The sequence below is a fragment of the Podarcis pityusensis genome, assembly GCF_964106645.2.
Source record: "Podarcis pityusensis genome assembly, chromosome: 8".
NCBI lineage: Eukaryota > Metazoa > Chordata > Lepidosauria > Squamata > Lacertidae > Podarcis > Podarcis pityusensis.
The window spans coordinates 71,179,941-71,194,471 of record NC_138033.1 but is presented as its reverse complement, the minus strand read 5'-3'; the positions used below and the strand labels follow the sequence as shown (position 1 = coordinate 71,194,471).

General features: G+C 48.0%; 2 protein-coding genes across 3 annotated transcripts in view; both read right to left on the bottom strand.

Moving 5' to 3' along the window:
- Window positions 1–14,531, bottom strand: part of FNDC10 (fibronectin type III domain containing 10) — a 367,304-nt gene that overhangs the window by 238,990 nt on the left and 113,783 nt on the right. The window lies entirely within an intron of this gene.
- Window positions 122–14,531, bottom strand: part of TMEM240 (transmembrane protein 240) — a 45,302-nt gene continuing 30,892 nt past the window's right edge. For both annotated transcript variants that reach the window (XM_081016290.1, XM_081016289.1), the window contains exons 3-4: window positions 7,972–8,180; window positions 122–5,416 (exon numbers count right to left, since the gene is read on the bottom strand). In XM_081016290.1, coding sequence (XP_080872416.1) covers window positions 5,268–5,416; window positions 7,972–8,180 — 358 coding nt within the window. In that variant the 3' untranslated portion in view covers window positions 122–5,267. The remainder of the gene's footprint in view (window positions 5,417–7,971; window positions 8,181–14,531) is intronic.

Sequence of the window (14,531 nt, the reverse complement as noted above, 5' to 3'; positions counted from 1 at the left end):
TCTAACTCTGGCCTGGATACAACCCCCAACCTTTGAGGTAGCCTTCCACATCACACACACATTCACAAATCCGCTCACTGACAGGAACCATTGAATCAAATGAGCCGTCAGATTCATGGGGTTAACTTTGGCAGTAGATTTCTCGTGTTTCGTTTTGTTTTTCCTTTTAATCACAGACATTGCAATCAAACAATAGAGTAATCACAGACATTGTCAATATTTTTTCAGAAGGAGGGTCTGTCCAATTTGCCCCCTTCCCCTCTTATGATTTTTTTTGGGTAACATTTAACAAGGGGGCAGCTTCTCTTTTTTTTCAAAACACAAAGCCTGCAACATTTTAAATCATAATAATAATGGTGGGTTTTCCCCCTCCTTTCTTTGCCGTGTCTACTTGAAAGCGAGAAGGGTGGAGAATTGGGTTTCTGGCGCGGGGCCCTGATCCTAAACAGATTTCACTCGGAAAGTCCTTTATACTGGGCAGACCTTACTTCCAAGTAATGCGGGCGCACAATTTAGATGACAAGAGTTAAATGTGCTTAAACCAGAGCAGCCACCAGGTATATTTAATATTTATTTGGCATTCCCCTTATCAGGTGTTTGTCTTCAGCAGACCAAGTACTTTGAGGCAATGAGAAGATTTATTTTTACCAAATGTATCAGCCCGCTAGTCCTGATTGGTGCATCTCTGTCCTCCGGAAATATGCAAAGAATGAGAGGTTGGACCCTGCAGAAGCAAAACAGCCCCAGGCAGAGAGACCCATTGGATAATTTTCTTTAAAAAAATAAAATAAAAGCAAGCCCCTTTCCCTCTTCCTATTGCGCTGGTTCAATCCTGCAACTTCCCAAAGTCTTTACTAGGTTACTCACCCCCACACCCAACCACACAGAAACCAGCTCCGGTCCTACTTCCATGGCAAACCTCAGATTTCGTACATTAACACTGCCTCCATCCCTTCGTGGCAAGAGTGTGTACACTTGTTGCTTCGGAGGGCATTTGTATACAACAGCCGTAAGCACAGGCACACAGACCGTACACTCATTGAGCACCACGTGCAAATAACTAGGGGTACACAGCTCGCACAATCTGTGTTCGCAGATTGTACACCGTTTGGACGTAAGGTACAAATACCCCTCAAGTGGAAAGCTGTCATTAGCATTTGCCAGGGCACACGTAAAGCCACTCAAATCAAAGGCTTAAGCACACTCAACTCTGTGTCAGATCAGGGTCTTCCGCTCCCCTCCCCACCCCCCCAAAAAACCCCAATTCCCCAAATCAGCACAGAGACAACATTCTCAATATTGCCTGGCGAGGATGTTCCTTGTTTTAACACGGGTATTCATCCGCACTAATGCATGCATGCAATTCCATTTGGATTATTATTGATTTTTTTTTCTTTTCTGTATAATTGTAAGCCACCTAGAGTCTATATTTTTTTATATATATAAAAAGAAAGAAAAGTTAAGCGGGATATCGTTTCAAATTTCAAAAATAAATAAACGGTCGAAACGGTTGGCTGGTGGGACATCCGGCATTTGGAAAAAGGAAAAGACGACAGATGCAAATGGCTTTGTCTGCATTCAAAGTGGGGGGAGTTTGTGCCTGGCAGACAGGAATTCAACAGGTGCAGCTGTTTCCACTTCCTCCCCCCCCCAGTAATGATGGATGAGTCAGCACCTGTTTGATATCTGCCTGCCACATAGCTCTTGCAGGTATGGCAGCAACTTTAATGTCTGGCGGTGGAATTTCTGCCTCGTAACAAAGTCCTGTGCCCCTTTATGAGCCAGGGCAGTCAAGAGACAACCCCCTGGTTGGATGAGGCCACCTGACACACAAAATGGACCGAGCATTTCCCCATAAATACGCATTAAAAAAATAAATAAATCACTCTTCATATGAATCCTGGTTGGTGAGTTAATAAACAGGCAGAAATGGGACTGGGAGTTATCTCCGCATGCATGAAAATGGCAGGTGCCCACTTCATGCATCCAAAAGAAGACCTGTGGGCATAAAGTGTCAGAGGATCAGCACCGTTCCTAAAATCCTCACTAACTCAACTTCTCACCTTCCTGTATTGAACAAGGAATCTGGCTGAATGAGCTCAGAAGCCGCCTTGCAATTGAGCAACTGACTGAGGATGCCGGGAGCCCTCTGCCACCAAGGAATGAACAGATCTGTCCATTTCCCCCCTTTCTCCCCCGGCTTTGGACACCCAAAGATTTATATTTTTTAGGACACAGCTTATTCTCTGCGGCTGGAAGCTGTTTTAAACATTGCATTCCCATTGTTGAAACCCGCCCTGCAGCCTTAAAAGGTGAAGAGCAGGTTGTTACTATTACTATTCTTATTATCCTTAAGAATAATGAGAAATAATAATTATACTTCCCCCAATTTCTGCTTTTTCCAAGCCTAAATTCAGTTCCCTACATTTTCTACTCCTGTTTACAATTGCGATTATTATTTTTAAATCCTCACGGAAATCTGTAAGTCTATAATCTATAAGTCTATAAGTGGCTGGGGAAATCCAGCCAAATGGGCAGGGTATAAATAATAAAATTATTATTATTATGAAGAAGAGAAGAGTTTGGATTTGATATCCCGCTTTATCACTACCCGAAGGAGTCTCAAAGCGGCCAACAATCTCCTTTCCCTTCCTCCCCCACAACAAACACTCTGTGAGGTGAGTGAGGCTGAGAGACTTCAGAGAAGTGTGACTAGCCCAAGGTCACCCAGCAGCTGCATGTGGAGGAGCGGGGAATCGAACCCGGTTCACCAGATTACGAGTCTACCACTCTTAACCACTACATCACACTGGCTCTTAAGTCTTTCCAAAATTCATACGCAATTTCCCCTGAAATTTGCATGCAAATTTCCTTGAAATAATGCATTTTGGTGGGTTCTTTAAAAACAAAAACCCTAATATTTGCATTTTGATGCATGCTTTCCCCTAATGTACACATTTGCTATGCTCACTACTTGGCTGGAGAACTACATTGCAAAATTTCAGAATTCCAAAAGGCAGCTGTGTCTTGGTTTGCATCCTGTTTTAGGAAGTCCAAATCAGGCAGCTTCCTAAATGAAGCTGATTCCCCCCCCCCGCCCTTCGTTTTCTCTCTCACACATATACCCCCTACACACTTGGTGCCTCACATGTCCTTTTGAGTGCATGAAAAGGTCTACGGCCAACTCACACGACGATGGTTTGTTCCTTCAACATCCTGAAGCCACGGCGGAGTTAAGCCTTGGAGGTAGCCGGTCTTAAAAATGCTACAATAGTTAGAGATGGCAGTCCCTGACTGTCTGGTCCAGGCGTAGTCACAATCTCCAGCTCCCATCAGCCTCAGCCAACATTGCCAATCAGGGATGATGGGAGTTGTAGTCTGGAAACGTCTACGCTTCTTGGCTATGCCTGGACTCTGGGCCCCATTTCCCATCCAAACAGAAGATTCCAGCTTCCAGCTGAGAATCACCATGGTCTAAAACAGGGATGGGGACCCCGTGGCCCTCCAGGCGTTGTCGGACTGATGGGAGTTGTAGTTGGACAACCTCTGGAGAGCTGCAGGATTCACCACCCCTGGCCAAGAAGACCTTCTGAATCTGGCCAGCAAATCTCTACTTAAAATAGGCACGGAAGAACTTTGGGCCCTCCGGATGTTGCAGAACTACAACTCCCATCATCCCTGGCTATTGGCCATGCTTGCAAGGGCTGCTGGGAGAGTTGAGAGTTCAGCAACATCTGGAGGGCCCAAGGTTCCCCACCCCTGAGTGAAAAGGACAGCGTGATGGGGAAGACCCTTCTCTGCTTGAGACCCTGGAGAGCGGCTGCCAGTCAGTGCAGACAATACTGGGCTGGATGGACAAAGAGCCTGACTTGATATAAAGCAGTGCTCTCCCTTCTCAAGAAACATATTCTAGCATTGTAGGGAGTTGGACTAGATGCTCCTTGGGCAGGCATAAGCAAACTCGGCTTGCCAAGTGTTTTTGGGACTACAACTCCCATCATCCCTAGCTAACAGGACCAGTGGTCAGGGATGATGGGAGTTGTAGTCCCAAAACATCTGGAGGGCCGAGTTTGCCTAGACCTGCCCAAGGGGGTTTCTTCCAACCCTACAATTCTACAATTCTACATTTATGAGACCAGTCAACAACACACACACATATACAGGGCTCAATGGTTTCACCATGAGACCGATGGCTGCCTGAACTAGCTCTCATTTCACTGCCATGCACCCTGCCATGTGTGCTGGACAAGTGGTTAAGTTATGACAAACACCAACAAATGCCGTTTGGTAATCGACGCGTTTTGAGCTCCTAACGCATTAGCGACACAACGTTTATCAAGGGATAAATCATTCTCAAGGCAGGGTGATGCGAACAGTTGGCAGAGACACCCAGGGGGGCTGACGTGGTCAGAGATAAGCATCAACAGGCCCTCAAACACATTCTACAAAAGCCGGTGTCCTTCCGCCTGGCTTCTAACCTGCTTAACATTTTTTTCCACGGCAAACCAGCATCGGTCACTTCTTCCGAGCTAGTAAAAAAATCAGACAGGATGAACTACAGATCACATTAATTTAAGAAACAGAACAAAATTGTAAAAATGGGGAGGGAGAGGGTGTCGTGACAACAAGCTAGCAACTTGGTTTCAAAGGAACCAAGAATGGGGCGCCGTCTATTGTACGCAACAGAGCTACCGGGTGTTATGAACCTCAAGCCAAATCTGCAACTGGAAACGAGACGCGTTCTGCATCCGGGAAGGGTCTGGGGGGTGGCGGCGGCGGCGGCAGGGCTGGGGGTGGGGTGGGGACATGGACACACTTTAGGCTAAACATTACATCTTCTGTCCAAACTCACCTACAAAGACTTTGAACAACAACAGATTTCCGAAAAAGAAGAACCCCCCCCCAAAACAAATAAATAACGAACAAAACGCAAAAAGGGTACATCGGCGTTGCAGGACACACCATCGAGGAGGGTGGTGGGCTGCGGAAGTACAATGCAAATTCTCTTTCCCGTTTTGTGTTTGTTTTTTTGTTTACATATATACAGAAGTCCACCAATAAAATGGTAACCACAGTGCAACGTCCCGGGTGCCTCGCAGCCGGGACAGGATTGGATTGTGCATTCTCTGGGTGTGCCGGGCTGACACACACCGATAAGGGTAACTAAACGTAAGTCCTTAAAGTGGCGTCCATTGAGGAACGGGCAGGGCCCCTCGACAGACGGCAAAAAGGCCAAGTTCTACAACCTCTCGACAGTCTTGGGTTTCTTAGAGGTGTCTGGGGCTAGGGTGCCCGTTATGGTACAACTTCTGTTTGATGTGCACCATGTTCCCGGTCGGCTCGTCGTACTGCCGGTGGTGACGTTTCCTGAACTCCTTGAAGTTACAAAATTTTGGAATCCAAGACCAAGTGGTGTCTGTCAACAGAAAGAGAAAGAGAGAGAGAGAGACTTCAGCAAAAGCTTAGGTAAAGGGTAAAGGGACCCCTGACCATTAGGTCCAGTCGTGATCGACTCTGGGGTTGCGGCGCTCATCTCGCTTTATTGGCCGAGGGAGCCGGTGTACAGCTTCTGGGTCATGTGGCCAGCATGACTAAGCCGCTTCTGGCGAACCAGAGCAGCGCACGGAAACGCCGTTTACCTTCCCGCCAGAGCAGTACCTATTTATCTACTTGCACTTTGACGTGCTTTCGAACTGCTAGGTTGGCAGGAGACCGAGCAATGAGAGCTCACCCCGTCATGGGGATTCGAACTGCCGACCTTCTGATCGGCAAGTCCTAGGCTCTGTGTTTTAACCCACAGCGCCACCCGCGCCCAAAAGCTTAGCCATGCTTAAAAACCCAGGCCACGATTGTTAAATTTGGTGGTAGACTTTGCGAAGCATTTCTTGTTTATGACTACTTTTGTAAGTTTGTAATAGGGTTTTTCCCCCCAGCTGGAACTATTATTATTATTATTATTATTATTATTAATTACTTATACCCCACCCATCTGGCCGGACCTCCCCAGTCACTCTGAGTGGCTTCCAACAGAATATTAAAAGCATGATAAAACATCAAACATTAAAAACTTCCCTAAACAGGGCTGCACTCTAGAAAGAGTGAAGAAATTCCTTCCTGATATACATCAAATTATCCACCAATAGATCCCGATCTATGATTTACCTATCATGATTTATGGAGTTTTGGGCTTTGAAACTCTCCTTTAATTTATATGCAAATTTAATCAATTAGCTCAATTTAATTCCTACGATTAGTTAAGACTTACTTAATCAGGCAGCCATCCTACTTTGAACTACAGTCCCCAAAGAGAGGAAATACATCTCCCAAAAATCAAACCCACAGGTTTGAATAAAATTTTAATGGACTAATGTACATGTTTGCATGCTAGACTCTCTCAGTGTAGAACACCAGAGATCTGCACTTGCGGCTGATTTGCTACTGGTCCAAGTTACAGGTGCTATTATGGGCATAAAAAAGCCCTTAACAGCTTGGGACCAGTTTATTTCTGATTGGCTGCACTCTTGATGGGGTTATATTCCCTCTGAAGGAGCAGGTACGTAGCTTGTGGGTTCTCCTGGATCCTCAAGTGACAACTTGAGGCTCAGGTGGCCTCAGTGTCACCAAAGCCTTCCGTCAGCTTCGGCTGGTGGCCCAGCTGCACCCCTCTCTGAGCAGGGATAGCCTAATTTTTGTTGTCTGTGTTTTGGTAACCTCTAGGTTAGATTACAGCAATGCATTATACATGGGGATGCCTCTGGTTCAGCTGGTGCAGAATTAGGCAGCCGGGTTGCTCAATCCGGCAAGACGGTTTGAGCATATAACGCCACTCCTGGCCTGACCCTACTGGCTGCCAATCAGTTCCCAGGCCCAATTCAAAGTGCTGGTTTTCAGCTATAAAGCCTTAGACAGCTCAGGACCACAAGCATTGCCTCTCCCCATATGAGCCGCCCCAGACCACGAGATCATCTTCTGAGGCCCTTTTTCATGCACCTCCTCTGAAAGAGGTCTGGAGGGCAGCAACAAGAGAACGGGGCCTTTTCTGCAGTGGCTCCCCATTCGCGGAATGCTCTCCCCAAGGAGGCTTGCCTGGCGCCTTAATTAGACATCTTTAAGTGGCAAGAAAACAAGACCTTATAACCTCCAGCCCTTAACTTTCTGTGGCCTTTTAGAAGTGGGTGGGGTGTTTTTTAATGTATTTCTTTCCCCACTTTGTCTTAATGTATCTACGTGGTGTTTGGGGGGGGGCAGTTGTTTGGTTGTAAGCTGCTTTGGATGGAAGTTGTTTTGGGTTGCCCTGGGCAAAGTAAAAGGGCTAACAAATTTAATTAATAAATAATAATAATGTGGTTTTTTTTTGTTTTTGTTTTTTTAAATCGCTTGCTGTGATATTGGGTAGTTGTTGCTTTTAATTAAAACCAAACAGGCAGGCAACACAGAGCAGGGTCACATTCTATGATTCTATGCCAAACATAATTTTACACGCTTCTACCATGTTGTCCCTCCACCCCCCTTTTCTCTAAATCTAAAAGCCCCAATAAAATAAAATAGTGGGGCCATAAATTTGTTGACTCATGGTTCAAACACTCAGGGCTGCATCCAATACAATGTTCTGCTCACCCACGTGGAATAAATGGACATGAATAACTTTGGCCCACTAATTTCAATGGGTCAACTCTTGAGTAGGGCTTTGTTGGAGAGGACAACCCTTCGTTTCTGCTGGACATCTTTTAGCTCAGAAGCCGGAAAGGTGACGTTCGCCTGGCTTTCCCTTCAACATAAGCACATTTTCATATCCTTGAGGGCTAGAGACGTGATCCTCAAAATGGGGACAAAAGCTTGAGGAGCATGAACGAGGTACCCAGAAACCACAAGGAACCTGCTCCCCATGGGGCACGCGAAAACACCTCCCCTTGGGGCATCGCCAGCGACAGCGAAACCCCTCCGGCAACAGGCCGGTGAGCACTCACTTACCATACCGTCGGCTTGTCCGCCAGGCCCGTACGGCGTAGTGAAGCACTCCATCCATCCACACCAGAAACCAGCTTATGCAGAATCCCAGCAAGAGTCCCAGCATCAGGTCGATTTCCTGCTTGGTGACATTGTCAGTCACAAAGTAGTTCTCCGACGAATCCACCACGGACTGGTCTCCGTCGTAGGGGATGACGTAATGAACATGGTGCCTGTGAGGTTAGAGAGGGAGAGAAAGAAAAGGAGGAAAGCATCAAAGATTGGAGGGCAAAAAAGGAGAACAGATGGATTTGCAGCCATTAGGGATTCCGCCCAGGTCCTAGGCCGGTGCCATCAGGTGGAATCCTTGAGCCCTTGTCTGGGCTCTTGCAATGAAACAGCCCAAAGCTGATCGGTAGGATACTGGATCTGGTGGGGCATCGTTTAAAACATCAATGCGTGTTAAGTTCACCCCCTCTGCTGGCTCACTAGCTCCCATGTCACTGGCCAATACTGCCTCGGATACCTAAACAGGGCTAAAAGGTAAAGGGACCCTTAACATTTAAGTCCAGTAGCGAACAACTCTGGGGTTGTGGCGCTCATCTCGCTTTACAGGCTGAGAGAGCCAGCGTTTGTCCACTTTTGCAAACAGTTTTTCTGGGTCATGTGGCCAGCATGACTAAGCTGCTTCTGGCGAACCAGAGCAGCGCACAGAAACGCCATTTACCTTCCCGCTGGAGTGGTACCTATTTATCTACTTGCACTACGTGCTTTCATACTGCTAGGTTGGCAGAAGCTGGGACAGAGCAACGGGAGCTCACCCTGTCATGGGGCCTCGAACTGCCAACCTTCTGATCAGCAAGCCCAAGCGGCACAGTAGTTTAAACCACAGTGCCACCCGCATCCCTGGCTACCTACATCTAAAGCATTATGAAACAGTCATAGCTTCTCCCAAAGGATCCTGGGAGCTGTAGTTTGTTTAGGGTTCCGGGATGTGTTAGGAGACCCCTGTTCTCCTCACAGAACTATAATTCACAGACTGGTTTAGCCATCAGTCTCTCTTCCCAGGGAACTAAGGGGTTTGTAGTTTTGTGAAGGGGAATAGGGGTCTCCTAACAACAATGACTTGCTTTGGTCCGTTAATTTCAACAGGTTTGGGGTGTGCGTGTGACAGAGAGAGAGAAACAGAGAGAGAGAATCCAAATAGTACCACCCACAACCAACTGAACGATGTGGAGCTGATCCAGCATATTTCCCTGCATGAAGCATTTCAGTTCAACGAGGCTTGCACCGGTAAATGTCCAATTGGATAGTGTCCCCTTAGCAGAGCTGGTCACAGGGCTCAAAGTAGTTACAGTGGTACCTCTGGTTAAGAACTTAATTCGTTCTGGAGGTCCGTTCTTAACCTGAAACTGTTCTTAACCTGAGACACCACTTTAGCTAATGGGGCCTCCCGCTGCCACCGCACGATTTCTGTTCTCATCCTGAGGTAAAGTTCTTAACCCAAGGTAATATTTCTGGGTTAGCAGAGTCTGAAACCTGAAGTGTCTGTAACCTGAAGTGTCTGTAACCCGAGGTACCACTGTATCTTTATTTTATTTACTTAGTTGTGGCATATCTTCCTATACACATGAAAATGTAAAATGTCACACTGCAGTTCTTGTGGCCGACAGAAGGTGGCCGCTGCAACTGCAGCATGCTGAATAGCAGGCATGCAGGCAAGTATTTCGTGAAACATGCCTGCTGCGAGGTTTAATGGAAGGAGGGAGGCGAGTTGTGGTGGGATATGTGAGAGGGGCTGTGAATGGAGGGTGTGTTGTCCCATGTGGGGGAAGGGCAGCAGGCAAAAGAGTGAGAAGGGTTGATAAGCACAGCAAGCAGGGGTGGCAGCCCTTTGTGTGTATGTGTATCTCAAAGCCACCTAACCAGGTAAAATCCAAACAGGGAAACATAAAAGCCAGAAAAACATAATGTACAATACAAATCCATTAAATGGATCATAGAATCATAGAGTTGGAAGGGACCATGGGAGTCATCTAGTCAACCCCCTGCAACGCAGGAATATTTTGCCCAACGTGGGACTTGAACCCACAACCTTGAAATTAAGAGACTCATGCTCTACCAACTGAGCTATATGGATTGCTCTATAACAGAGGTAGGCAACCCGGGGGCCGGATGCGGCCCAATCAACTTCTCAATCCGGCCCGCGAATGGTCTGGGAATCAGTGTGTTCTTACATGAGTAGAATGTGTGCTTTTATTTAAAATGCACCTCTGGGTTATTTGTGGGTCTTAGGAATTTGTTCATTCCCTCCCCAAAAAAATATAGTCCGGCCCCCCACAACATCTGAGGGACGGTGGACCGGCCCACGGCTGAAAAAGGTTGCTGACCCCTGCTCTATATCATCCAACAACCTCCCACCCACTAAAATATGAGCAGCACAGAGTAGGAGAGGCTAACTTAACTACTTTAGGTAAATTACTGGGGAGGGGGGTGGAGAGAGGAGGCCATTTTTATGCTACCCCTTACAGGTTTTGCAAGGTTACAGGGGAGGCTGCAATTTGGCAATGGGGTGGGAGGGATTCAGGGGGTGGAGCTCATGGGTACCATTAAAGGGACCCTGCCCTTTCCCTCCTCCCCAGTAATTTGGGCCAAATGGTTCAGGGTGAGGCCATAGCTCCGGGACAGAGAATCTGCCTTGCACACAGAACGTCCCAATTTCAATCCCTAATGTAGGGTTACCAGACGTCCCCGGTTCCCGGGGACAGTCCCCAGATTTGCAAATCTGTCCCCGGACAAATTCCGTCCCCGGAATGTCCCCCGATTTGCAAATTTGTCCCCGGGAAACATGGTGGCAGCAGACTCAGCAGTCCAGAGCCAGCCTGGTAGCGCAGTTGGCTCTCGCTGGCTTCAGGAGCTGCTCGCTGCCCGCTGCATTGCGCCCGCCATTTTTCCTTGCTGGAACTTCCGGCAAGGAAAAATGGTGGGCGCCACGGCAGCGAGCAGCTCCTAAAGCCAGCCAGAGCCAACTGCGCTACCAAGCTGGCTGTGGACTGCTGACTGCCGCTGCCGCCACCACTGCTGAAGGGGAACCGGGGATGTCCAGCGGTACAAATCTCCTGCCCCCTTCCCCCTTTGTTTTGACTGATCGGGGGAGGCTCAGGAGTTGCGGGCGGGTGGCTGTTGCCCAGTTTTTTAAAAACTCTGCTCATTTATGTTTCACAGGGTGAGAAAGAAGGGCTTTGCACCTTGCCTGGCAGAGAAACCGTGCACCTTGCGCCCCTCCTGGGCAACAGCCACCCGCCCGCGATTCCTGAGCCTCCCCCAATCTGTCAAAACATAGGGGGAAAGGGGCAGGAGATCGGGGAAGGCTTGGGAATCACGGGCATGTGGCGCGCCGTTGCCCAGTTTTTTAAAAACTCTGTGCATTTATGTTTCACAGGGTGCGAAAGAAGGGCTTTGCACCTTTATACAATATGCATGTGTGCTTGGGCCCAGGGTCTTTTGCCTCACCATCCCCACAACTGACTCCCTGTTGCTACTCAGCTTCAAAAAAGAAAAGAAAAAGAAAAGGCTCCCCAGATTCATTGAAAAGAATCTGGCAACCGTACCCTAATGGCATCTGCAGGTAGAGCTGGGAAGGTCCCTTATCTGAAACCCTAGAGAGCTGCTGCCAGTCCGTGCAGGCAACATTGTGATCTGACTCAGCACAATCCCTGGCATCTCCAGGTAGGGCTGTTTGAAAGCCTGGACAGCAGCTGCCAGTCAGTGCAGACGACACCAAGGTGGATGCACCATTCAGCTGACTCCGCATCCGGCGCCTTCCTAAATCCCTGCGCCTAAGTGCCTTGTAAACGGTGTCCAGAAACGCTCCGCTGAAGCAGCTTTGTCACCTTGCGTCATGCCACAGCCACCTCGACCGCAAGCCCCGTTTGGAGGCTCAGGCACGGCTGGGAGGCGTGCTGTTTTCCCTCCCCAGCCGTCGACCCTTCCCCGGTTCCCTCTCTGCTGCGCTCCCGGCCTCTTCCCTCTGTTCAGCCAGCCCCTGGGACCACCCTGGCGGCGCACCTTGCTCTGGCAGCCGGACAGCCAGGCTGCAACAGAGAAGAAGGACGCTCAGCATCCCCCACATCCCCTTCGGCAACGCAACAGCCCGCATCGAGCCACTGCAGAGTCAAACTTGGTCACTGCAGCAGCAGCAGCAGCGAAAGAGTACATCTCCCGATTACTTCCAAGTACAGCGGCAGGAAAGCGCTCCCTCGACTCTTGCTCCCTGTTTTGTCAGGGACAGGCGCCGCTCCTCTTTGCGCCCACGGTGGCGAGATGCTAGGGGGGTCCCTTAAAATAATGAAAAGTGTTTCCGCATCTCCATATGGGCACAGAGCTTCTGTATCAAGTCACAACCTTGCCCAGATGTCAAAGAAGTTAAGTTTCGGTGGAGTGGGTGTGCGTTTGCAAACCCTCCAAGTCTTCCTGTTTTCCAGGGACAGTCCCAGATTTAGAGAAGCCGTCCTGGTTTCTGATTTGATCCCAGAATGTCTCACTTTTCCTTAGGATGTCCCTGTTTTCATCGGAGAAATGTTGGAGAGTAAAGAGTTATGTGACCCCCGAGCCAAGGGTGTATACAACCTTTAGAAGAACATCTGAAGGCAGCCCTGTATGGGGAAGTTTTTTTAATGTTTAATGTTTTATTATGTTTTTATATAAATTGGAAGAATGGCTGGGGCAACCCAGTCAGATGGGCAGGGTATAAATAATAAAAGTGTTATTGTTGTTATTGTTATTATTGAAAAGGACATCCCTAGAAAGTGAGGAGGAATTAAAGAACCTTTTAATGTGGGTGAAAGAGGAGAGCACAAAATATAGTCTGAAGCTCAACACCATAAAAACCAAGATCATGGCCACTGGTCCCATTACCTCCTGGCAAATAGAAGGGGAAGAAATGGAGGCAGTGAGAGATTTTACTTTTGGGGGCTCCATAATCACTGCAGATGGTGACAGAAGTCACGAAATTAAAAGACGCCTGCTTCTTGGAAGAAAAGCAATGACAAACCTAGACAGCATCTTAAAAAGCAGAGACATCATCTTGCCAACGAAGGCCCATATAGTCAAAGCGATGGTTTTCCCAGTAGTGATGTATGGAAGTGAGAGCTGGACCATAAAGAAGGCTGATCGCCGAAGAATTGATGCTTTTGATTTATAGTGCTGGAGGAGATTCTTGAGAGTCCCATGGACTGCAAGAAGATCAAACCTATCCATTCTGAAGGAAATCAGCCGAGTGCTCACTGGAAGGACAGATCCTGAAGCCGAGGCTCCAATACTTTGGCCACCTCATGAGAAGAGAAGACTCCCTGGAAAAGACCCTGATGTTGGGAAAGATGGAGGACACAAGGAGAAGGGGACGACAGAGGACGAGATGGTTGGACAGTGTTCTCGAAGCTACCAGCATGAGTTTGACCAAACTGCGGGAGGCAGTGGAAGACAGGAGTGCCTGGCATGCTCTGGTCCATGGGGTCACGAAGAGTCGGACACGACTAAACGACAACAAAATTTTCATCAGAGAAATGTCGGAGGGTATGCATTTACCCAGAGGGCTCCTCCAGATAACCCGTTTCTTGAGCCTTCATCTTAATTTGCTCGCCCAAAGCTTACACGGAGGTTATCTGTGCTTATGGTGGTTACAGAATGGTTCGATGTGGGCATACTTCTTCGCTTCCAATCAGGGTCTGTCCTGTAACTTCCTGCTGAAATAATTGTTCTGGCTTATTTCTCATTGTAAGAACCTAAAAAAAGAACCCGCTGGATCAGACTAGTGGCCAATCTTGTCCGGCATTCTGTTCTCAAAGCGCTGGCAGACTTTGGGCTCTCAAATTTCAGCGGCACCTTGTGCTGCGCTAAAATCCTGTGCCCCCTGCCTGTCTCGCTCCATTCCACAGTACAGTTGTGGCACCCCCTGCAGCATGGCACCCAATGTGCCCGAACCGGTCACGCCACCCTAAACTGCCTTTGCTCACAGTGGCCAACCAGATGCCCCCATAGGAAGACCAAAGCAACTCTCCAGCAACTATGGTAATATTCAGAGGCAAGCTCCCTCTTCTGGTGGAGACTGAACATAGCCACTGATAGCCTTGTCCTCCATGAACCTGCCTAATTCTCTTTTAAAACCATCCAAGAATAAGAATAAGGCCTGGTAGCAGTGACGTAGCATGGGTTGTCAGTACCCGGGGCCATGCAGAGGGAGGGAAATGGGCAGGGTACATGTTGTGTATTGAGTCAAAGGATTTTATATCTGTATTATTATTGTCTGTATTTGCATTAGGGTAAAGTAACTGCCTTTTGGTTCCAGAGGGTACAGCTACTATTGGTTCATTTAAGCTGCTGTATTTGGATCCTCTGTCTTATTGGTTCCCTCCAAAAGGCAGGACTGTGATTGCCTGATATTGTTCCCTCCAAAATGTATCCTTTCTTGCTAGTTCCCTGTCCCTATAAATGTAGCTTTCCTCTCCCCAGTCTTCAGTCTTGTGCTTTAATAAAGAAGTGTTACTAGAGAACTGTCTCCAGCATGTTATATCAGGAGAGCTGAA